Consider the following 17,808-nt stretch of genomic DNA (forward strand, 5'->3'; position numbering starts at 1 on the left):
ATCAACAGCAGCTTTCAATGTAGTGTCACCCCATCTGTATAATTTGCAATTAATTGTGTTAAAATTAACATCAGTTTGCAATTTTGAAAAAAAAGACCCTAACATCTCAATATGGTAGGTTTGGTGTCAATGGGGAAAAACTAGAATAGTTTAAGTACTCAAATTTGATTTTAGTTGTGAAAAACAAATTATTTTGGCCATTATTGCGTTTATAAATAGTAAATTCATTATTTCAAACATATTTCTTGTATATAAATGGCGGGTAAATTAAGGAAAATGTAAGTGTTGCAAACAAATGCATGGCATATTTGTGCTTGAAACGTTATCAAAACAAATCAACACCTGGTTTATAATGTTAATAACTATTTTATTTATGGCTATTTAAATGATTTTTCCATTTTTCAGATTGTGGACAACTTCAACTTTATTACCTCAGATTGTACTGCTCTTTAGTGCCTCTTAGGCCAAAGTGCAGACAGTTGTTGAGCCAAAGAGTGTTCACCAGCGCTGTTGGGCTGTGAGATCCAAGGACACCTTTCTGCCACATGACTTCAAGCTCTCCATCGGTTAGTGGTGCTGCTTCACATGGCCTGTTCCCTTTACCCTTATGTAAAAAGTTTTATTGTTTGTTTGTTTCTTCTTTTTTTAAAGGTCAACAACAGTAAAACAGCTCTTTGTTTATTTTGAAAAAATATTTGTATTTTTTCATACCCGCACGCTAATCTTAATTTTTGGGAATTTTTCATCTGGGAATTGGGAAAATTAATCTTTTTTTTTCCGAAGGTACCTTTTATGGGTGCCTAATTAAAGAAGAAAAAACATAGGTAAAATACAATGAATGTTAACACATCTTAAGGGGGCTTTGTTTAAATAAATTGACACATGAATACAGAAAAATAACATACACATTTTGTTTTGATTTATTTAATTGTACATTATGTGCTACATGTAATGTACCCATCATCAACTGCTGCATTTTTATTATAACATAAACAATGATCATAATTGTCACAGTTGTTTATTATTAGTTATTTAATATTTTCTCGCTCAAGGCTTAAAAAAACAATACAATCAGATGGGTCAGGGTATATTACTTTTTTACTTGGACTACAGTACTGTAATGCTTATTGGAAAAAATCCTGGAAGTTTGAGTGTGGGTACCCACAATTTTTTGTCTGAACATTTATGGCATTATGGATTACCTGTTTCTTTAAGCTTTTTTTCTTGGCATTATAGGTCTGTCTAGTCAGAGAAAATTGGGGCCCACTGCCAGCCATTATCGAGTATGGAAAACGATGCCTCTTCAGTTTTCTGTCAAGACTGCCAAGGATGCCTCGAATACTAGTGGGCTCATACTCGGTGCAATTGGATTTTTGAAGTGATAATATGAAGGTGGAAATGTAGTCGTCAAGAACATCAACTTCAATATGGTGCATTTCTCTGTATTCGCCACGCGATGCAAGGAAACGTTTGAACTTGTTGGTGTCGTTCAAAGTTTTTTTGGCCGTGTTTTTATTTTCTTCATTTTTGATGAATTGTTGAACATCAGAAACATTTATGTCTTCAAATTCATTTTGAACCAAGGGACTTTCAAGACTGGAATTTGGAGTTTCATTTGTTTCAAAACTTTGATCATTAATTAAAGGTTGGCCACCTGCTAAGTTATTGAGCATGGGATCTGCACAAGGTGTAAACTCATCAACAATTTCAGCTGCATCAAAACCAAATTTGTTTTTAAACTTCAACTTCATTTCAACTGGTTTAACTTGTTCTTCACTTAAATCATCCCAAACAATATTGAAACCATATGTGTTTTCAGACATTTACAAATCCTGTTTATTTCAATGTGTATCCTTATTTATTTATTTTTCAATAAATTTTGTAGCAGACAACTTTTTACTACAAACTGAGCAGGGCCGTACAAAATGTATTTTTTTATATAAATAAAAAATAACATAACAAAATTCGTGTAATTTTATATTTTATTTCAACATTTATTTTGATGAATATGTCATATATATTTTTTCTGCAAAATATGCACATTTTCTTCGAATGGATGACCTTAAAAGTCGATCGATGAATCAAACAATATCGACCTAATTTTAGCGCATATCGCATGACGTCATTTGAAAAGTAGTCCGTGCACGCGACAGGTATATTCCACAGTGTTGAAGACAGACAAGTATATCCCACAACGTGTTATACCGTCAATGTCGCGGTGAAAATGGGATAAAAGAAGATATTAATTTGATGTGTATCAATGCCAAACAGTTCTATTGTATGCTTCTAACAGTAGATGATAAAGTTGTTAAATACAAAGTTAATTTTCCGCAAAATAATTTTTCTACCTCTTTAACAAACATATTTTCCAAAGCAATTGACTCATGTCATAGAAATATTTGTTTTTCTTTAGTACATGCTGTATCTTACGTTAATGATTACCTTTACCTGAAAGAAATGTCAATGATCAAAAATTGTTATTTCTGTAAAAATATTGAAACTGTTTCGCACCTATTTATAGAATGTTCCTTTTTTAGTCCCCTCAATAAAACCGTTCTATATTTGTTAAATATTGCCTCAGAATCAAAAATCACTCTTTCTGAAAAGATGTTTAAGTTTTTGATTTTAAAGCAGATAGTGCTGGACATAATTACACAATTTTAGTGATCCTATCTATTTCCAGATTTGTTATTTGGCATTTGCGAAATCAAACAAAACATCATAAAAAACAGTTTAAAGTTATCAATAGCATTACCATGTTTTTGTCATTATTAAGATTTAGAATTTTTGTTGATTTTAAAAGATCGAATTACTCTCAATTTGTTGAATCATGGGGATTGTATGATATTATCGCCCCTGTTAATAATGAACTTGTTTTCGGGGATGATAGTTTTGTAGAATTTTATGTCGAATAACTGTATTACTTTTGAGTTAACTCCCCACCAAATAATTGTCTTTCCTTTCTTTGTATAAATAGTTGAAACTCGTTTCCCTACTGAAATAGGAGTACCAATAAATATTTCATACGTCTTAAAATATTCAGCAAAAATCCATATAAATAAAGAATATAATTGTTGGTTTCATTATTAAAAACCCATATACAAAATTTACATAAGGAACCCCACTCATTATGTTTCTCTTTATTGTTACTTAAATAAAAATCTTTGACAATCATAACAGTGTTACCACATGACATCAATTAAACTTATGCCTGAAAAATACTGAAAATTGTGAATAGTGTTGGCAGACATAAAAAGTCTTTGAGGGGCAAGTTTTCAAGAAGTAATTATTGTACTTTCGTAACACATCCGCAAGTGGCCATGGCAAATGGCATTAATCAATACTAGATTACTGGAAGCCTGCTTATACTGTCAAAAAGCATCAGGGCTTAGCTCCCTAGAGGATGGGATGTGGAAAACTATGGACAATTGAGAAACTTTTTCTGCACTTTATTTATTCGATTTCAAACAGGTGTGAGGAAATAAATTTTGATGGCTTGGTTTTAGATGGGAGGTCGCCCTACAGGTTTTGTTTGTTAATGAACTGACATGAAGATCCCAATTATTCAAAAGGTGCCTCTTGGAGACTTTCAATTGGTTTCAAATTTCTTTTGTCTTGTGAAAACTGAATGAAAAATATATACACAAATAACACAATTCATATATTGTTGAAAGAAAAAGTTGCAATTATCATCAAGCATCTTGCTCAAAGAAATAAAACTTCATACAATCAAATGCTGGCTTGTCACCATGGCATCTCGTAAATGGGGTAGAAAATATTATTTAACAACTGCAAGTTAGCCCTAACAAACATATACCATGCATCAAGCTTTCAAATACATGTAGTTTTAACAGAATAACCTTAATGCAGAGCCCTAACACATATATACCCAATATGCAAATACTGTTTAATAACAATTTAAATTCTAACAGTTGTAATATTCTCCAACAATAAATGTCATTACCTGAAATAGCAAGAATATTAAATAAAAGTATTCAGACAGTTTGTTGCTGTTAATCATCAACCAAATAATCATCATCATCATCATCTTAAGAAGGACACAATCCAACAATGCTACACTATATTTTAAGGCAGGATTAATATTCGGATGACTGCATTAAAAAAAATAAATGCCGCAATATGAATTAATTTCATGCAGCTGGTATACCGGGTATTGGTAATTTCTCAAAAGCAATGCTTCTTTATGTCAACAAAATGATTTCCTAATTGCTAAGCAAATCTTCTGAGCAAACATCATGATGAAGACTGGCTGAAAAACAAGTGCTTATAAGGTTCATAAGGGTTTACTATTGCCATTAAGTTTCTGCAAAGGCCTTACAGTAAACAGATATAACTGTATAATTATATGCCTTTATAACATTATAATATATCCAGAGTTTTATCTGTACTTATTCTGACTAAAGCATTTAAAACACTAATGACCAGTCTTCTTTTTGTGTCTTTAAAAAGAAGATCTATATTTGTAAAAAGTTCCACACACATAACACTGATGTTGTTCGGGGTCATCATGAGCCTTCATGTGTTCTTGAAGGTAGTGTTTTGTCTTGAAAATGCTTCCACACTTATCACACTTGGGTGATTCCATTTTTCCGCACACATGCCGTGACAGGTTAGGCAAGTACTGATATGCTTTGTTGCACTTAGGACACTTAAATGGTTTGGACCCATCATGTTTTGCCCTGTGTCCATCTAACTCATTTCTATAATTGTAACCCTTCCCACATACTTCACACACAAATTTCAAGTAAGATTTGTGTAGCCTTGTTCTGTGAACATTTAAGTCGCGTTTTGTTTTAAAGGTTTTTTCACATTCAATGCACGAGAAATTGCGTAAGTTACTGTGGTTGCTCATATGATTCTTTAAGTCATAGGTGGAATAGAACACTTTTTCGCAAACAGTGCACTTTTGACCATCGTTGGAATGGCTAACTAAATGCCTTTTGTATCCTGTTCTTGTGCTATATTTGTTTACACACATATTGCATTCATGTTTCTTCTTATTGTCAACAACAATTTCAACAGAACATTCTAAGTCTAAAGGTTGCTCTGTGGCTTTTTCATTATTGTTGCAGTCAAACAATAAATTAACCGCTTGGTCTCCAGACTCAACATTGTGTTCATTTCTATCAGTTTCAGATGACACCACAAAACTCTCCTGCTCCTGTTCAGTCACCGCAAATCCAAAAAAACTTAGGTCGTTCGTGAAATCCTGAAATAAATTATCATATTTTAGCAATTGACATATGCTATTGTTCCGAAGTCATGAGCCTTTTAACTGGCACACTTTTCTTTCATGGTTACTTTACGAATGCCATGGGGACAGCAGTTGATCAAAGCAGGATAAATTGTTCCAATTTTTTTTTAAGTTAACAAGAGCTCCCTGGTCGGAGACAGAGGCCCCCCTAAACAGGGCCTTGACATGGAATTTTTCGCAACAAAAATGATCATATGAGTCAATCTTATCATATAAGTGTGACTTAGCCACTTAAATAAAACTTAATGTCACAGTGATCTTGACATTTGAACTAGTGACCCCAATTTCAACAGGGGTCTTCCACTGTCCAAGGCCAATGCACATGTGAGGTATCAAGCCAATCGGTGAATCAGTTGACAAGTTATTGATCGGAAACTATTTCACACTTAGTGTGACAGTGACCTTTACCTTTGACCTAGTGATCCTAATTATAATGAGGGACATCTACTGTCCAATGCCAATGCACATGGGAAATATCAAACCAATCGGTCCCTTTTTCAAAAGTTATTGATGGAAAACAATTTTCACTCTTAGTGTGACAGTGACCTTGACCTTTGACATAGTGACCCCAATTTAAATAGGGGTCATCAACTATTGGCAAAGGAAAATGCACATGGGATGTATCAAGCAAATTGGTCAATCAGATCACATGTTATTGATCGGAAACAAACTGGTATACCGACCGACATCCAGCAAAACAATATACCCCCCTCTTCTTCGAAGGGGGGCATAATAATAATCAGTCCACTCAGGGCTTACTCTGTCATTCGCCAAATTAGCCAATGGCTACAAATAATGTAATTTGGCGACAAAAATCCATTTGGCTACAAGGATTTCTACATAGTCACCCATAAAATATCCTAAATAATAAGAATTCAGACATAAAAAGGTAAATTTGGCTACAGAAAAGTTTGGGCCAGAGGGAGAACTGCCACTGCTACATCCAATCAAATAAATATGGAACAGTGGCCCTTATTCATGGAGTAAACTTATCATCTGAGACTGTACCCACCATATTCTATGTACTCACCATATTCTATCTGACTATCTCGAACTTCAAACTCTAAATCCGAACTCAGATCATGACAGATGTGAGGGCACTGGTATCTGAAACAAATAGCATACAGTGATAAGTGAACTATGAAATGAAAACTATTGTATGTAAAACATAGATTGTTTACAAATAAAACAGATAATAGCTCTGAATGAGTGAATGTTGATATTGATAATCCAAAAACGACAAACCATGTGTGCATTTTGAGGAAAGTGTATTTGTAAACAAGGGAAGTCACTCTAAATCTAAACCGAAGGTTACACACAACTCCCCAATATTCAATAAAATAATAAATAACAATTATTATAATCGCACCAAAGTTAACATGAATGGTTAATAAAAAAAGATTAACAATACGCCAACAATTCTATTTTACAATTATTACTGCTGAACTGGTCTAAAAACTTTTTTTCAAATCGTGATCAAATCGTTTATATAATTTTAATATAAAAACAATAAAAGGTGATCAAATCGTTTATATAATTTTAATATTAAAACAATCAAAGGGTTGTTATATCTTATAGATATTAACGATTTATCGGTCGTTGTACAATAGCACGCGTTCTACATCCGATTTTGTAAGAATCAATACAGTGTGTAACCTTTAATGTCTAGTTTTAATAAGCTTTTTCAGGGCAGGGTCTAGACATTTTTCATGCGTTTTAACTGGCGTTTAGACAGAGTGGTCAGGTCTGAGTGACGAGAAATAACCGACACATTCATTAAACAATCTTAAATCAAGAAATTCTTTAAATGTTAACCATATAAGCAGAATCCAAAATATTCTTTAAAAGTACTATACTTAAGTTCATTAGTTTCGGCTATTATCCGGTGCCTAATTCATGCATTATCCGGTGCTAGCAATCGACACATAAAATACGTGTTTGTTCTACAAACTAAACCGTCAATCATCATGGCAATGATTAAACAATAATTATGCTGCCGTTTTTATCAGGAAACTAGCTCAGAAATTTTAATTTCATTGTTAATATAGACCAATATCTGCATTTTACCTCCGTTTCCACAGGTTTTGCGCATAAACTGTTGGGCAATATAGGTTCCCTCTGCATATTGACGCTTGTGTTACTGAGCACGAGTATAGAATTTACTTAATGAATGTCTTAGTTGTTCCGCGGAATATTGGTTTGGTGAAAAATGTTAACTTAAAAAAAGAATATTGAAATAAAAGAACACACTTACCTCAAAACAGTCAATATATTTCTGATATGATCCGGTGCCGTTTCGCGTATTATCCGGAATCGTTCAAAAGTTTCCGGTATTATCCGTATTGGTTAGGCACCGTGTAAATGGATTTTTAGAAAATAATTTGTTAACTTTTCCTGAAATTTTCACTCGAAATACCGTTTGATTATGAATATAAAGTAAATGACCTGTCAATAAAGACTAACATAAAGCAAACCCATAACAAATTACAACTGAAACAAGCAATGCAATATTCAGTGTTATTTAATTCTTACTTTTAAATTTAATTTTATTGAGCACAATAATGCTGATAAACATTTTAAAGATATATTCTATCCTAATTACAGAGTATTTGTCAGACGAAATACAGGGGTTTCCTTTGATTTCTTAATTAATAATAAGAAATATGTCATAACAAATGAACTGTAATATCCTGGGTTCGCGTTCTGCACGTGAATATAAACAAAACAGTTGTTTGATATGCGCATGCGTATGCACGAGACCCGTTTTGGGGGTCAGTAAAGGGCGGTAATTTATTAGATGCGAGCATCACATATGACCGATAACGGGCGGCCCATTAAATAATCTTGTCGATATCGGGCCGAGCATATGCGGATGGGCAAAACGATGACCATCTGATATCGTTGCCGATAAATGTTTGGGTTCACACTGTACATGAGTATTTTCCGGACATTTATATAACTTGAGTTCATTGATACAAATTCGAGTTAAAATGATACGAGCATAAAAATATCAAATCACAATTTCAATGAATATCAAATCACATTAACCGCTACAATATATTTATTATGTCAACTACAACCTATTAAAATACAAATATAATCTGCGTTCTTCAACCTTTAAAGTGATATTATGGGCATTTTTATCTGTTGAATTGAGCTGAAAATAATTAACAGGTCAAAAGAGTAAGTTATAATGTGGTTACTGACCAATTATCTGCAACTCATCTTGCTACCAGTTGTTTATATAAATATATTTTATATTATATATTTTACGTGACAAAAATAATATTGGTCGATAAGAGGCTGGAGAATCTTAAGGTTTAGGTTTATTAACTTTTATTATTGGAATATTTGTTGCCTCGTGCCAATTGTCAGGAAGGGTACCTTCTGTCCAAGATTTATTATATAAAGCAATTAATTCTTGTTTTGTGGAGAGCGGAAGCTATTTAACAATTTTATAATGCATGTTATCGTCGCCCGGCGCGCCATTTTTGCAAGTTAGGAGTGCCGCTTCGAGTTCAAACAGACTAAATGGAGCATTTCATTTGTGTGTTTTTTTCTGATTGGTAGATTGTTAACAGTCAGTGCATTCACTTTTTAAGATCTTGATTTCTTGCTATAAAATCTTTGGAGTAGCCTTCGTCATTGCATTTGCTTTGATGATTTTGGATCAGCGTCGAGGCTTAATCTGCATTAGTGACTAGAATTTGGTTGTTTACACGAAAAATAGGGTTAACAGTTGGGGGACTGCCTTGCATTCGATTAACATGATCACGTAGTTCTCTATAATTTGTTATATATGAAATGTTATTACAAAATTCATTCCAACTATCTGTTTTGCTTTTTGCATGACCTGTTAGACTCTTCTGCGGGCTTCTCTTTTATATATATATTTTGGTCCTGTTTGAATGCGTATGCAGAGTGTTTTTTTTAGGTTTATTGTTTGCAATAGGGATGAAGTTATCATGCACTGTCTTAAGTTTGGTTACCTAAGTGGTAACCTAAGATTTATATTGAGTATTGATATCAGTATTATCGCGATTATGGAGGAGTTCGTTATCACACTGAGTTGTAACATTGTTCCATCGCTCCTGAAGGTGAGGCATTGTTAATTTTCCATTTGTGTTGTGTGGACGGAAGTGTATTTTTTAAAGCTTAAGGTTTATTATTTTGAAAGATGATCACTCCCAAAAGAGTCGATTATGACGTTGAATTCGCTTATTGATTGAAAGTGGGATCAAATAAGGGCCAGATCGATCGCGCTATCACAGTGATCTTCGCGGTCAGCCAGTCTCGTTATTTGGCCGTCGTTAATGAAGATATTGCTGCTATTATTTTCCAAAAGATTTTCGGCATGATCGTCACATTGCGGAATGCCCTCGAGGTTCCAACAGTGTTGTTTTAATTTAAAATCACCAACAATAATATTGTTATCTCTGTAATTCATGTGTTGAAATATATAAGAATAGCGTGTAAGCGTATTACCTTTAGTTTGTGCATATACGCATTGAATACGGTATTATTGGTGCTAAGTATAGTAAAGCTTGATGGCATACGATTCCATGAGACATTCCTGATCAAAATCTAGTTCAGCGAAGGGAATGCCCGATTTTACATATATTGCTACCCCAGTTCCCATATTATTTTCTCTTTGTTTAGATCGTACAGGTTCTTAGTAGCCTTTTATGTGAAAAACCGGCGATTGCTTTTAATATTTGTTTGCTGTAGACATCAATCCATTTCATTATTATTGATGTTATTTTGAAGCTCGTACATTTTGTTATTTGAGTTATGATTTCCAACCCCTCGGGCGTTCCACGACATGACGGTTAGATTGCTTATATTAATGTTTGATAGTGCCGCATACATTAAGGGGTTAATGGTGTAGAAGGGGGTAGAACTATCTCTAGTTATGCGCAGACGGTTTCCATGGATATATAGAGGCGAATACGTGTTCTTGTTGTTTTGGCTGTTGCTTTCGATGGCATAATTGCCCTGGGGTAGTTGTTTGGGTGGTTGGTTGGTGTTTTGGTGGATTTTGTGCTTGTGAGGTGGTCGGTTTTCGTTGTTGTTTAGTGTGTTGTTGTTTTGCGGGCATTTGATTTTTGTTTTTACGTTGATATTGCTTTAAGTGTTGAGTAGCTAAGTGTTTCTGGATGTTTTTTTTTCAAGTTTCAGAAGTTGTAATCAGATGGCTATCGATTAGTAATACGACGATCATTCTCGTGATTTCCGGTGTTCGCTGGAAAGAAGGTCATGTTTATTTTAGGGTGATGCTCTGATTTTTTATTACTTAACACATATTCAGGATAGGTTGTTATGGATTAATAGTAGCTTTATCAAATGTTTTATATGCCGCTTAGTTTTGAATCAAATGTTAACATATTTTAAGAACAACGTGAGCACGAGTTTCTTTTTTCCATTCAGTTATTTTTTTAGAACAAGCATATGCACATAGAAACAAATCTTAACGGCCGATACTGTGAGACAAATGTACATGAAAAAGATTTCTAAAGGGAGCCGGACTTATCCAGCCGGCATTTTGTCAAAACATTGCCGATTTTAATGCAGTTGTTGTTGTTATGTCCATGAATACACATTTAAATATAGATTGACATATAACACAAGCGTGTTTTGTATTTGGTCTCTTCCAAATTTCGTATCTATTTATTAATAGGGTCGATACTACGGAAAAACAAGCTACTTACCGGTAATTATGTATACGACGATTAAATACAGATTTGGACCATTTTTGTATGTGATTGTTTTTGTTTTATTTAAGTATGGATCTTAAAAAACGTTAACAAAACAGTGAAACCTACTTAATTACCTAAATTGTCGGCGATTTCAGTTAACAAATGAAATTCTATTTGTCTTTCCTTACATAAAAATAAGTTAATTAAAGGGAGGTAATTGATATTTGATTAAAAGCAAGATTTGAATAACTTTTAATACTAACAATAATAATTGGGAAATAAAGTATTAAATTTTTTATTGTTAAGTGAAATTTAAATCTTTTATCTAAATAAAAAATATATACATAATTTTATAAATAAACTTCAGTGCACAATTGATTCATCTGTTAACGAAGTATCCGCAAAACCTTGCGTGATAAACCAAATTATTAGATCGTCAAGTCTTATCGGCTGACGAGAACAGCGAATCCCAATTATAGGTGTTAAGTGTGGGTCTATGAAATTAATACGTTAAAATATCATTTTGAATTATAAATAACAATTTGTAACGAAAAACCAACTTATCTTAAAAAAATCACTATCAAATAATTAATATGACCCGAAAACGGGATGCAACGCTTTTAACAGCCATAACTTCATCAATTGAGCAGCGATTTCCATGAACTTGGTCTTATTGAACGAAGAAATAAATTTCCCTTCTGAAACGAATATCAAATCACATTAACAGTTACAATGTGTTTATTATGTCAACTATAATCTATTAAAATACAAATATAATCTGCGTTCTTCAACCTTAAACACATTTTTCTAGTTGAACAGTATATGTAACTGTTATTGACTTAAACAGTTATGATATCCATTGCAATGTATATATTACTGGACATCACGGACCTCATCAGCAGAGAGACATTTATGTTACTTGAGTAAATGGATACAAATAAGATTGAAAATGATACGTTTCTTAGCAGAAACATATAATGACGTAAATATATTTATTTTACGGTGCACTATGTCTTCTCTTTTGTGTACAATTAGAGAGTACAGTAAGTTTTTCAATAGTTATGTTTTCCATAATATCTATGCTCAATGTCATTTTGAAAATTGATGACGTTCATAGCATTAATAAACGGGTGATACTTGTTTAATTGGTAGAGAAAACAAGTCCATAAATAAATATTCGGGGGAGAAAATCCAAAAAGTGAATTTTCAAAATTGAATTTGAATTGTTTCCCTTTTGACTAGGAGTTCATATATTTACGACAGAGTGTCGAGTATTTAATGTAAAATAAACAATAATTAAAATAATTTGTTCGTGTTGACCACCTCAGTTTCTATGTAAATATGGGGTTGCATTACAAAGAATTGAGATCTTATCTATTGAAGCGGACGAATTAAACAAATCTCAAGTAGCATGAACCAACAAGGGAGGCAATACGTGATGTCACAACGTGACACTTTATTATCTGAGTCCGTTATTGTATGTTTTATGTTTAGAACCATTTATTTTAAAAGTCCAAAATAATATTAATATCGAAGGCATACAAGTGCCAGGATCACCTTTGGAAATAAACATGTCAGCTTATGCAGATGATAATACCGCAATTTTAATAGATGATGTTTCTATTTCTCATTTCTTTAAAGATGTTTAACTTTTTGAATTAATTAGTGGTTCAAAAGTTAATTATACCAAATGTAATGGAGTATTTAAGTGGAGAACAAGATCTGATCACCCTTTTGGTATATCGTGGGTAAAACATTGTAAAGTTTTAGGTTATTATTTTGGTTATGATATTGACTATAATGAATTATGGTCTAATTTATTTTTGAAGTTTACAAAAGTTATTAATTTATGCAGATCCTTCAAACTATCATATAAAGGAGAAAGTACAATTCTGAATTATTTAGCCTTTTCAAAAATATTGTATTATATATACGCTGGACATTTTTCAGATGTATATATCAATATGTTTCAAAAACAGTGTTTTAAATTTATTTGGTCTTCTTCTTTCGAACCTGTTAATAGGAAAACATTATACTTACCTTACAAGGAAGGAGGTTTGCATGTCCCACATGTTTTGTATAAATGGTATTCTTTATTATTGTCACATGTACAAAAGTTTAGTTCAGACTATAATGCCCCATGGACTCATTTTACTAAATATTGGATTGGTTTCAAATTAAGAAAATATAATAAGAATTTTGAAAGTAATTTATACCCCAAAAGTGAAAGTATGCCTTTATTTTATAAAAATTGTGTTAAAGCTGTAGATACCATCTTAAAAATAAATAGAGAATACTAGGTTAGCGTTGAATACAGAGAAGTTTATGTTGCGAGGCTTAGAACGCCGGGAGCGCGAGCCTTGGCGAGCGCTTTCGGTGTTCGAGCCGAGCAACATAAACTTCTCTGTATTCAACGCTAATCCTAGTATTCTATTTATCCCATCGAAGTTTTACTAAACAAGATAAATAATTAACAAACGTGGCATGTTTGGAAACTTCAAAAACAATGAAACACAGCGAACGATTGTTTGTTTTTGTTTGTTATGAACTGCTAACACCTATAAAATTCAAAAAAATAGTTCGAGAATTATGTAAAGAAATAAACGATAATAGAAATATCAACAATATTTATTGTTTACGAATATTTCAAATAATTTAATACCTTTAACAAAAACACTTGCTATAACAAAACACTTCAAAATTAACAAAAATGAAATATACTAGTTATACATATGCGTAGTGATATTGAACATTTCTAATTATAGAGCAATGCGCAACACGCGTGTAACATATGCGGTCATGACCTTTACTGGTCACATTTTCAAAAAAGTGGAGGAATCAAGATGAATAAAAATGTGATGCTTGGCACTGTTTCGTTCATTGTGGATTTATTTATGTGTATTGTCGTGTTCGTTGCGAGTAAAGTAGTTGTGAACATGGAAGTTGGCAATGTGAAATGTTGCTCCGGAAAATTGTGATTGAAGCGAGCTAGCAAATTGCTGTTGGAAGCTGATCGGGTTGTGGGGTGTATTGACATTTTGCATCTCGGGGCAGTTGGACGTTTGAGGGATGGAATCACAACTGTCTGTGGTAGAGGTAGCAGTATGGGCTATACGAGATGTAGAGGCGGTAGAGCTGCTGATGTTATTTGCACATGGAGTGTGACAGGCAAGTATGTTTGAGCATTTTTTTTTGTTGCTCTTCACTGACACAAGAATAATTAATAATCGACTGCACATTTTTATGCCCAGTTATTGCCATAATATCCGTTGGTGGGACATTGTGCTCACTCAGTTTTTGAACAAGATGTTTCCGGGTAGAGTGGTTTGTTAATCGTTTGTTCCCTTGTAATCCAGCATCATTTGCCATTGTTTTCAACATTTTTCCCATTTTGTTCATCCCAACCCTTTGTCTGATAAACCAAGTAATCTCTCCCTCACCACTAGTCCCGGAAGCATCTTTTCCAAAAACTGTGTTCGGTGCCAAAAAGAAAGGGTCTTCGGGTCCCGAAAAACCAGTGGGCCGCTTCTGCGAATACAGTTTATAAATTTCAACAGGGTTTCTCAAATCATTTTTTCCAGTTGAAAACATCTTAGGTGTCACTCTTCGAACATCTGCCACATTTTCACCCGTTCTGGTTTTTGTCTGCCGTTCGTTATAGTCCAAATATTCTGTTCCATCAACAGCAGCTTTCAATGTAATGTCACCCCATCTGTATAATTTGCAATTAATTGTGTTAAAAATTAACATCAGTTTGCAATTTTGAAAAAAAAGACCCTAACATCTCAATATGGTAGGTTTGGTGTCAATGGGGAAAAACTAGAATAGTTTAAGTACTAAAATTTGATTTTAGTTGTGAAAAACAAATTATTTTGGCCATTATTGCGTTTATAAATAGTAAATTCATTTTTTTAAACATATTTCTTGTATATAAATTGCGGGTAAATTAAGGAAAATGTAAGTGTTGCAAACAAATGCATGGCATATTTGTGCTTGAAACGTTATCAAAACAAATCAACACCTGGTTTATAATGTTAATAACTATTTTATTTATGGCTATTTAAATGATTTTTCCATTTTTCAGATTGTGGACAACTTCAACTTTATTACCTCAGATTGTACTGCTCTTTAGTGCCTCTTAGGCCAAAGTGCAGACAGTTGTTGAGCCAAAGAGTGTTCACCAGCGCTGTTGGGCTGTGAGATCCAAGGACACCTTTCTGCCACATGACTTCAAGCTCTCCATCGGTTAGTGGTGCTGCTTCACATGGCCTGTTCCCTTTACCCTTATGTAAAAAGTTTTATTGTTTGTTTGTTTCTTCTTTTTTTAAAGGTCAACAACAGTAAAACAGCTCTTTGTTTATTTTGAAAAAATATTTGTATTTTTTCATACCCGCACGCTAATCTTAATTTTTGGGAATTTTTTATCTGGGAATTGGGAAAATTAATCTTTTTTTTTTCGAAGGTACCTTTTATGGGTGCCTAATTAAAGAAGAAAAAACATAGGTAAAATACAATGAATGTTAACACATCTTAAGGGGGCTTTGTTTAAATAAATTGACACATGAATACAGAAAAATAACATACACATTTTGTTTTGATTTATTTAATTGTACATTATGTGCTACATGTAATGTACCCATCATCAACTGCTGCATTTTTATTATAACATAAACAATGATCATAATTGTCACAGTTGTTTATTATTAGTTATTTAATATTTTCTCGCTCAAGGCTTAAAAAAACAATACAATCAGATGGGTCAGGGTATATTACTTTTTTACTTGGACTACAGTACTGTAATGCTTATTGGAAAAAATCCTGGAAGTTTGAGTGTGGGTACCCACAATTTTTTGTCTGAACATTTATGGCATTATGGATTACCTGTTTCTTTAAGCTTTTTTTCTTGGCATTATAGGTCTGTCTAGTCAGAGAAAATTGGGGCCCACTGCCAGCCATTATCGAGTATGGAAAACGATGCCTCTTCAGTTTTCTGTCAAGACTGCCAAGGATGCCTCGAATACTAGTGGGCTCATACTCGGTGCAATTGGATTTTTGAAGTGATAATATAAAGGTGGAAATGTAGTCGTCAAGAACATCAACTTCAATATGGTGCATTTCTCTGTATTCGCCACGCGATGCAAGGAAACGTTTGAACTTGTTGGTGTCGTTCAAAGTTTTTTTGGCCGTGTTTTTATTTTCTTCATTTTTGATGAATTGTTGAACATCAGAAACATTTATGTCTTTAAATTCATTTTGAACCAAGGGACTTTCAAGACTGGAATTTGGAGTTTCATTTGTTTCAAAACTTTGATCATTAATTAAAGGTTGGCCACCTGCTAAGTTATTGAGCATGGGATCTGCACAAGGTGTAAACTCATCAACAATTTCAGCTGCATCAAAACCAAATTCGTTTTTAAACTGTTCATAAGTCATTTCAACTGGTTTAACTTGTTCTTCACTTAAATCATCCCAAACAATATTTAAACCATATGTGTTTTCAGACATTTTACTTACAAATCCTGTTTATTTCAATGTGTATCCTTATTTATTTATTTTTCAATAAATTTTGTAGCAGACAACTTTTTACTACAAACTGAGCAGGGCCGTACAAAATGTATTTTTTTATATAAATAAAAAATAACATAACAAAATTCGTGTAATTTAATATTTTATTTCAACATTTCTTTTGATGAATATGTCATATATATTTTTTCTGCAAAATATGCACATTTTCTTCGAATGGATGACCTTAAAAGTCGATCGATGAATCAAACAATATCGACCTAATTTTAGCGCATATCGCATGACGTCATTTGAAAAGTAGTCCGTGCACGCGACAGGTATATTCCACAGTGTTGAAGACAGACAAGTATATCCCACAACGTGTTATACCGTCAATGTCGCGGTGAAAATGGGATAAAAGAAGATATTAATTTGATGTGTATCAATGCCAAACAGTTCTATTGTATGCTTCTAACAGTAGATGATAAAGTTGTTAAATACAAAGTTAATTTTCCGCAAAATAATTTTTCTACCTCTTTAACAAACATATTTTCCAAAGCAATTGACTCATGCCATAGAAATATTTGTTTTTCTTTAGTACATGCTGTATCTTACGTTAATGATTACCTTTACCTGAAAGAAATTTCAATGATCAAAAATTGTTATTTCTGTAAAAATATTGAAACTGTTTCGCACCTATTTATAGAATGTTCCTTTTTTAGTCCCCTCAATAAAACCGTTCTATATTTGTTAAATATTGCCTCAAAATCAAAAATCACTCTTTCTGAAAAGATGTTTAAGTTTTTGATTTTCAAGCAGATAGTGCTGGACATAATTACACAATTTTAGTGATCCTATCTATTTCCAGATTTGTTATTTGGCATTTGCGAAATCAAACAAAACATCATAAAAAACAGTTTAAAGTTATCAATAGTATTACCATGTTTTTGTCATTATTAAGATTTAGAATTTTTGTTGATTTTAAAAGATCGAATTACTCTCAATTTGTTGAATCATGGGGATTGTATGATATTATCGCCCCTGTTAATAATGAACTTGTTTTCGGGGATGATAGTTTTGTAGAATTTTATGTCGAATAACTGTATTACTTTTGAGTTAACTCCCCACCAAATAATTGTCTTTCCTTTCTTTGTATAAATAGTTGAAACTCGTTTCCCTACTGAAATAGGAGTACCAATAAATATTTCATACGTCTTAAAATTTTCAGCAAAAATCCATATAAATAAAGAATATAATTGTTGGTTTCATTATTAAAAACCCATATACAAAATTTACATAAGGAACCCCACTCATTATGTTTCTCTTTATTGTTAC

The 17,808-nt window shown here is 32.9% G+C and overlaps 2 protein-coding genes and 1 long non-coding RNA gene across 3 annotated transcripts; all 3 read right to left on the reverse strand.

The window, feature by feature from the left end:
- Positions 1 to 266: 266 nt before the first annotated feature.
- On the reverse strand, positions 267 to 1,751 carry LOC127870070 (uncharacterized). The gene is made up of 2 exons (XM_052412728.1): positions 1,203 to 1,751; positions 267 to 604 (listed from the first exon to the last, which is right to left on the reverse strand). The coding sequence occupies exons 1-2, from the start codon at positions 1,749 to 1,751 to the stop codon at positions 428 to 430; spliced, it is 726 nt and encodes a 241-aa protein (XP_052268688.1). The 3' UTR covers positions 267 to 427.
- Positions 1,752 to 3,363: 1,612 nt separating this feature from the next.
- LOC127868963 (uncharacterized) lies at positions 3,364 to 6,563 on the reverse strand. Its single transcript, XR_008044334.1, has 3 exons — positions 6,521 to 6,563; positions 6,306 to 6,382; positions 3,364 to 5,230 (listed from the first exon to the last, which is right to left on the reverse strand). It is a non-coding gene; the product is annotated as an uncharacterized LOC127868963 (long non-coding RNA).
- Positions 6,564 to 13,711: 7,148 nt separating this feature from the next.
- Positions 13,712 to 16,404, reverse strand: LOC127870071 (zinc finger MYM-type protein 2-like). The gene is made up of 3 exons (XM_052412729.1): positions 15,853 to 16,404; positions 15,082 to 15,254; positions 13,712 to 14,683 (listed from the first exon to the last, which is right to left on the reverse strand). Exons 1-3 carry the CDS (start codon positions 16,402 to 16,404, stop codon positions 14,116 to 14,118), a joined length of 1,293 nt encoding a protein of 430 aa, XP_052268689.1. The 3' UTR covers positions 13,712 to 14,115.
- Positions 16,405 to 17,808: the final 1,404 nt, after the last annotated feature.

Source organism: Dreissena polymorpha, chromosome 2 (genome assembly GCF_020536995.1).
Source record: "Dreissena polymorpha isolate Duluth1 chromosome 2, UMN_Dpol_1.0, whole genome shotgun sequence".
NCBI lineage: Eukaryota > Metazoa > Mollusca > Bivalvia > Myida > Dreissenidae > Dreissena > Dreissena polymorpha.

What these genes read in the sequence shown, in the direction of transcription:
- LOC127870070 (XM_052412728.1), bottom strand. Translation starts at nt 1,751, where the DNA reads ATGAAGTTGAAGTTTAAAAACAAATTTGGTTTTGATGCAGCTGAAATT. An exon ending in AAAAAAGCTTAAAGAAACAG is followed by an intron (nt 605 to 1,202) that starts GTAATCCATAAT and finishes TTTTTACATAAG; the next exon opens with GGTAAAGGGAACAGGCCATG.
- LOC127870071 (XM_052412729.1), bottom strand. Translation starts at nt 16,404, where the DNA reads ATGACTTATGAACAGTTTAAAAACGAATTTGGTTTTGATGCAGCTGAA. An exon ending in AAAAAAGCTTAAAGAAACAG is followed by an intron (nt 15,255 to 15,852) that starts GTAATCCATAAT and finishes TTTTTACATAAG; the next exon opens with GGTAAAGGGAACAGGCCATG. An exon ending in AAAGAGCAGTACAATCTGAG is followed by an intron (nt 14,684 to 15,081) that starts GTAATAAAGTTG and finishes CAAATTATACAG; the next exon opens with ATGGGGTGACATTACATTGA.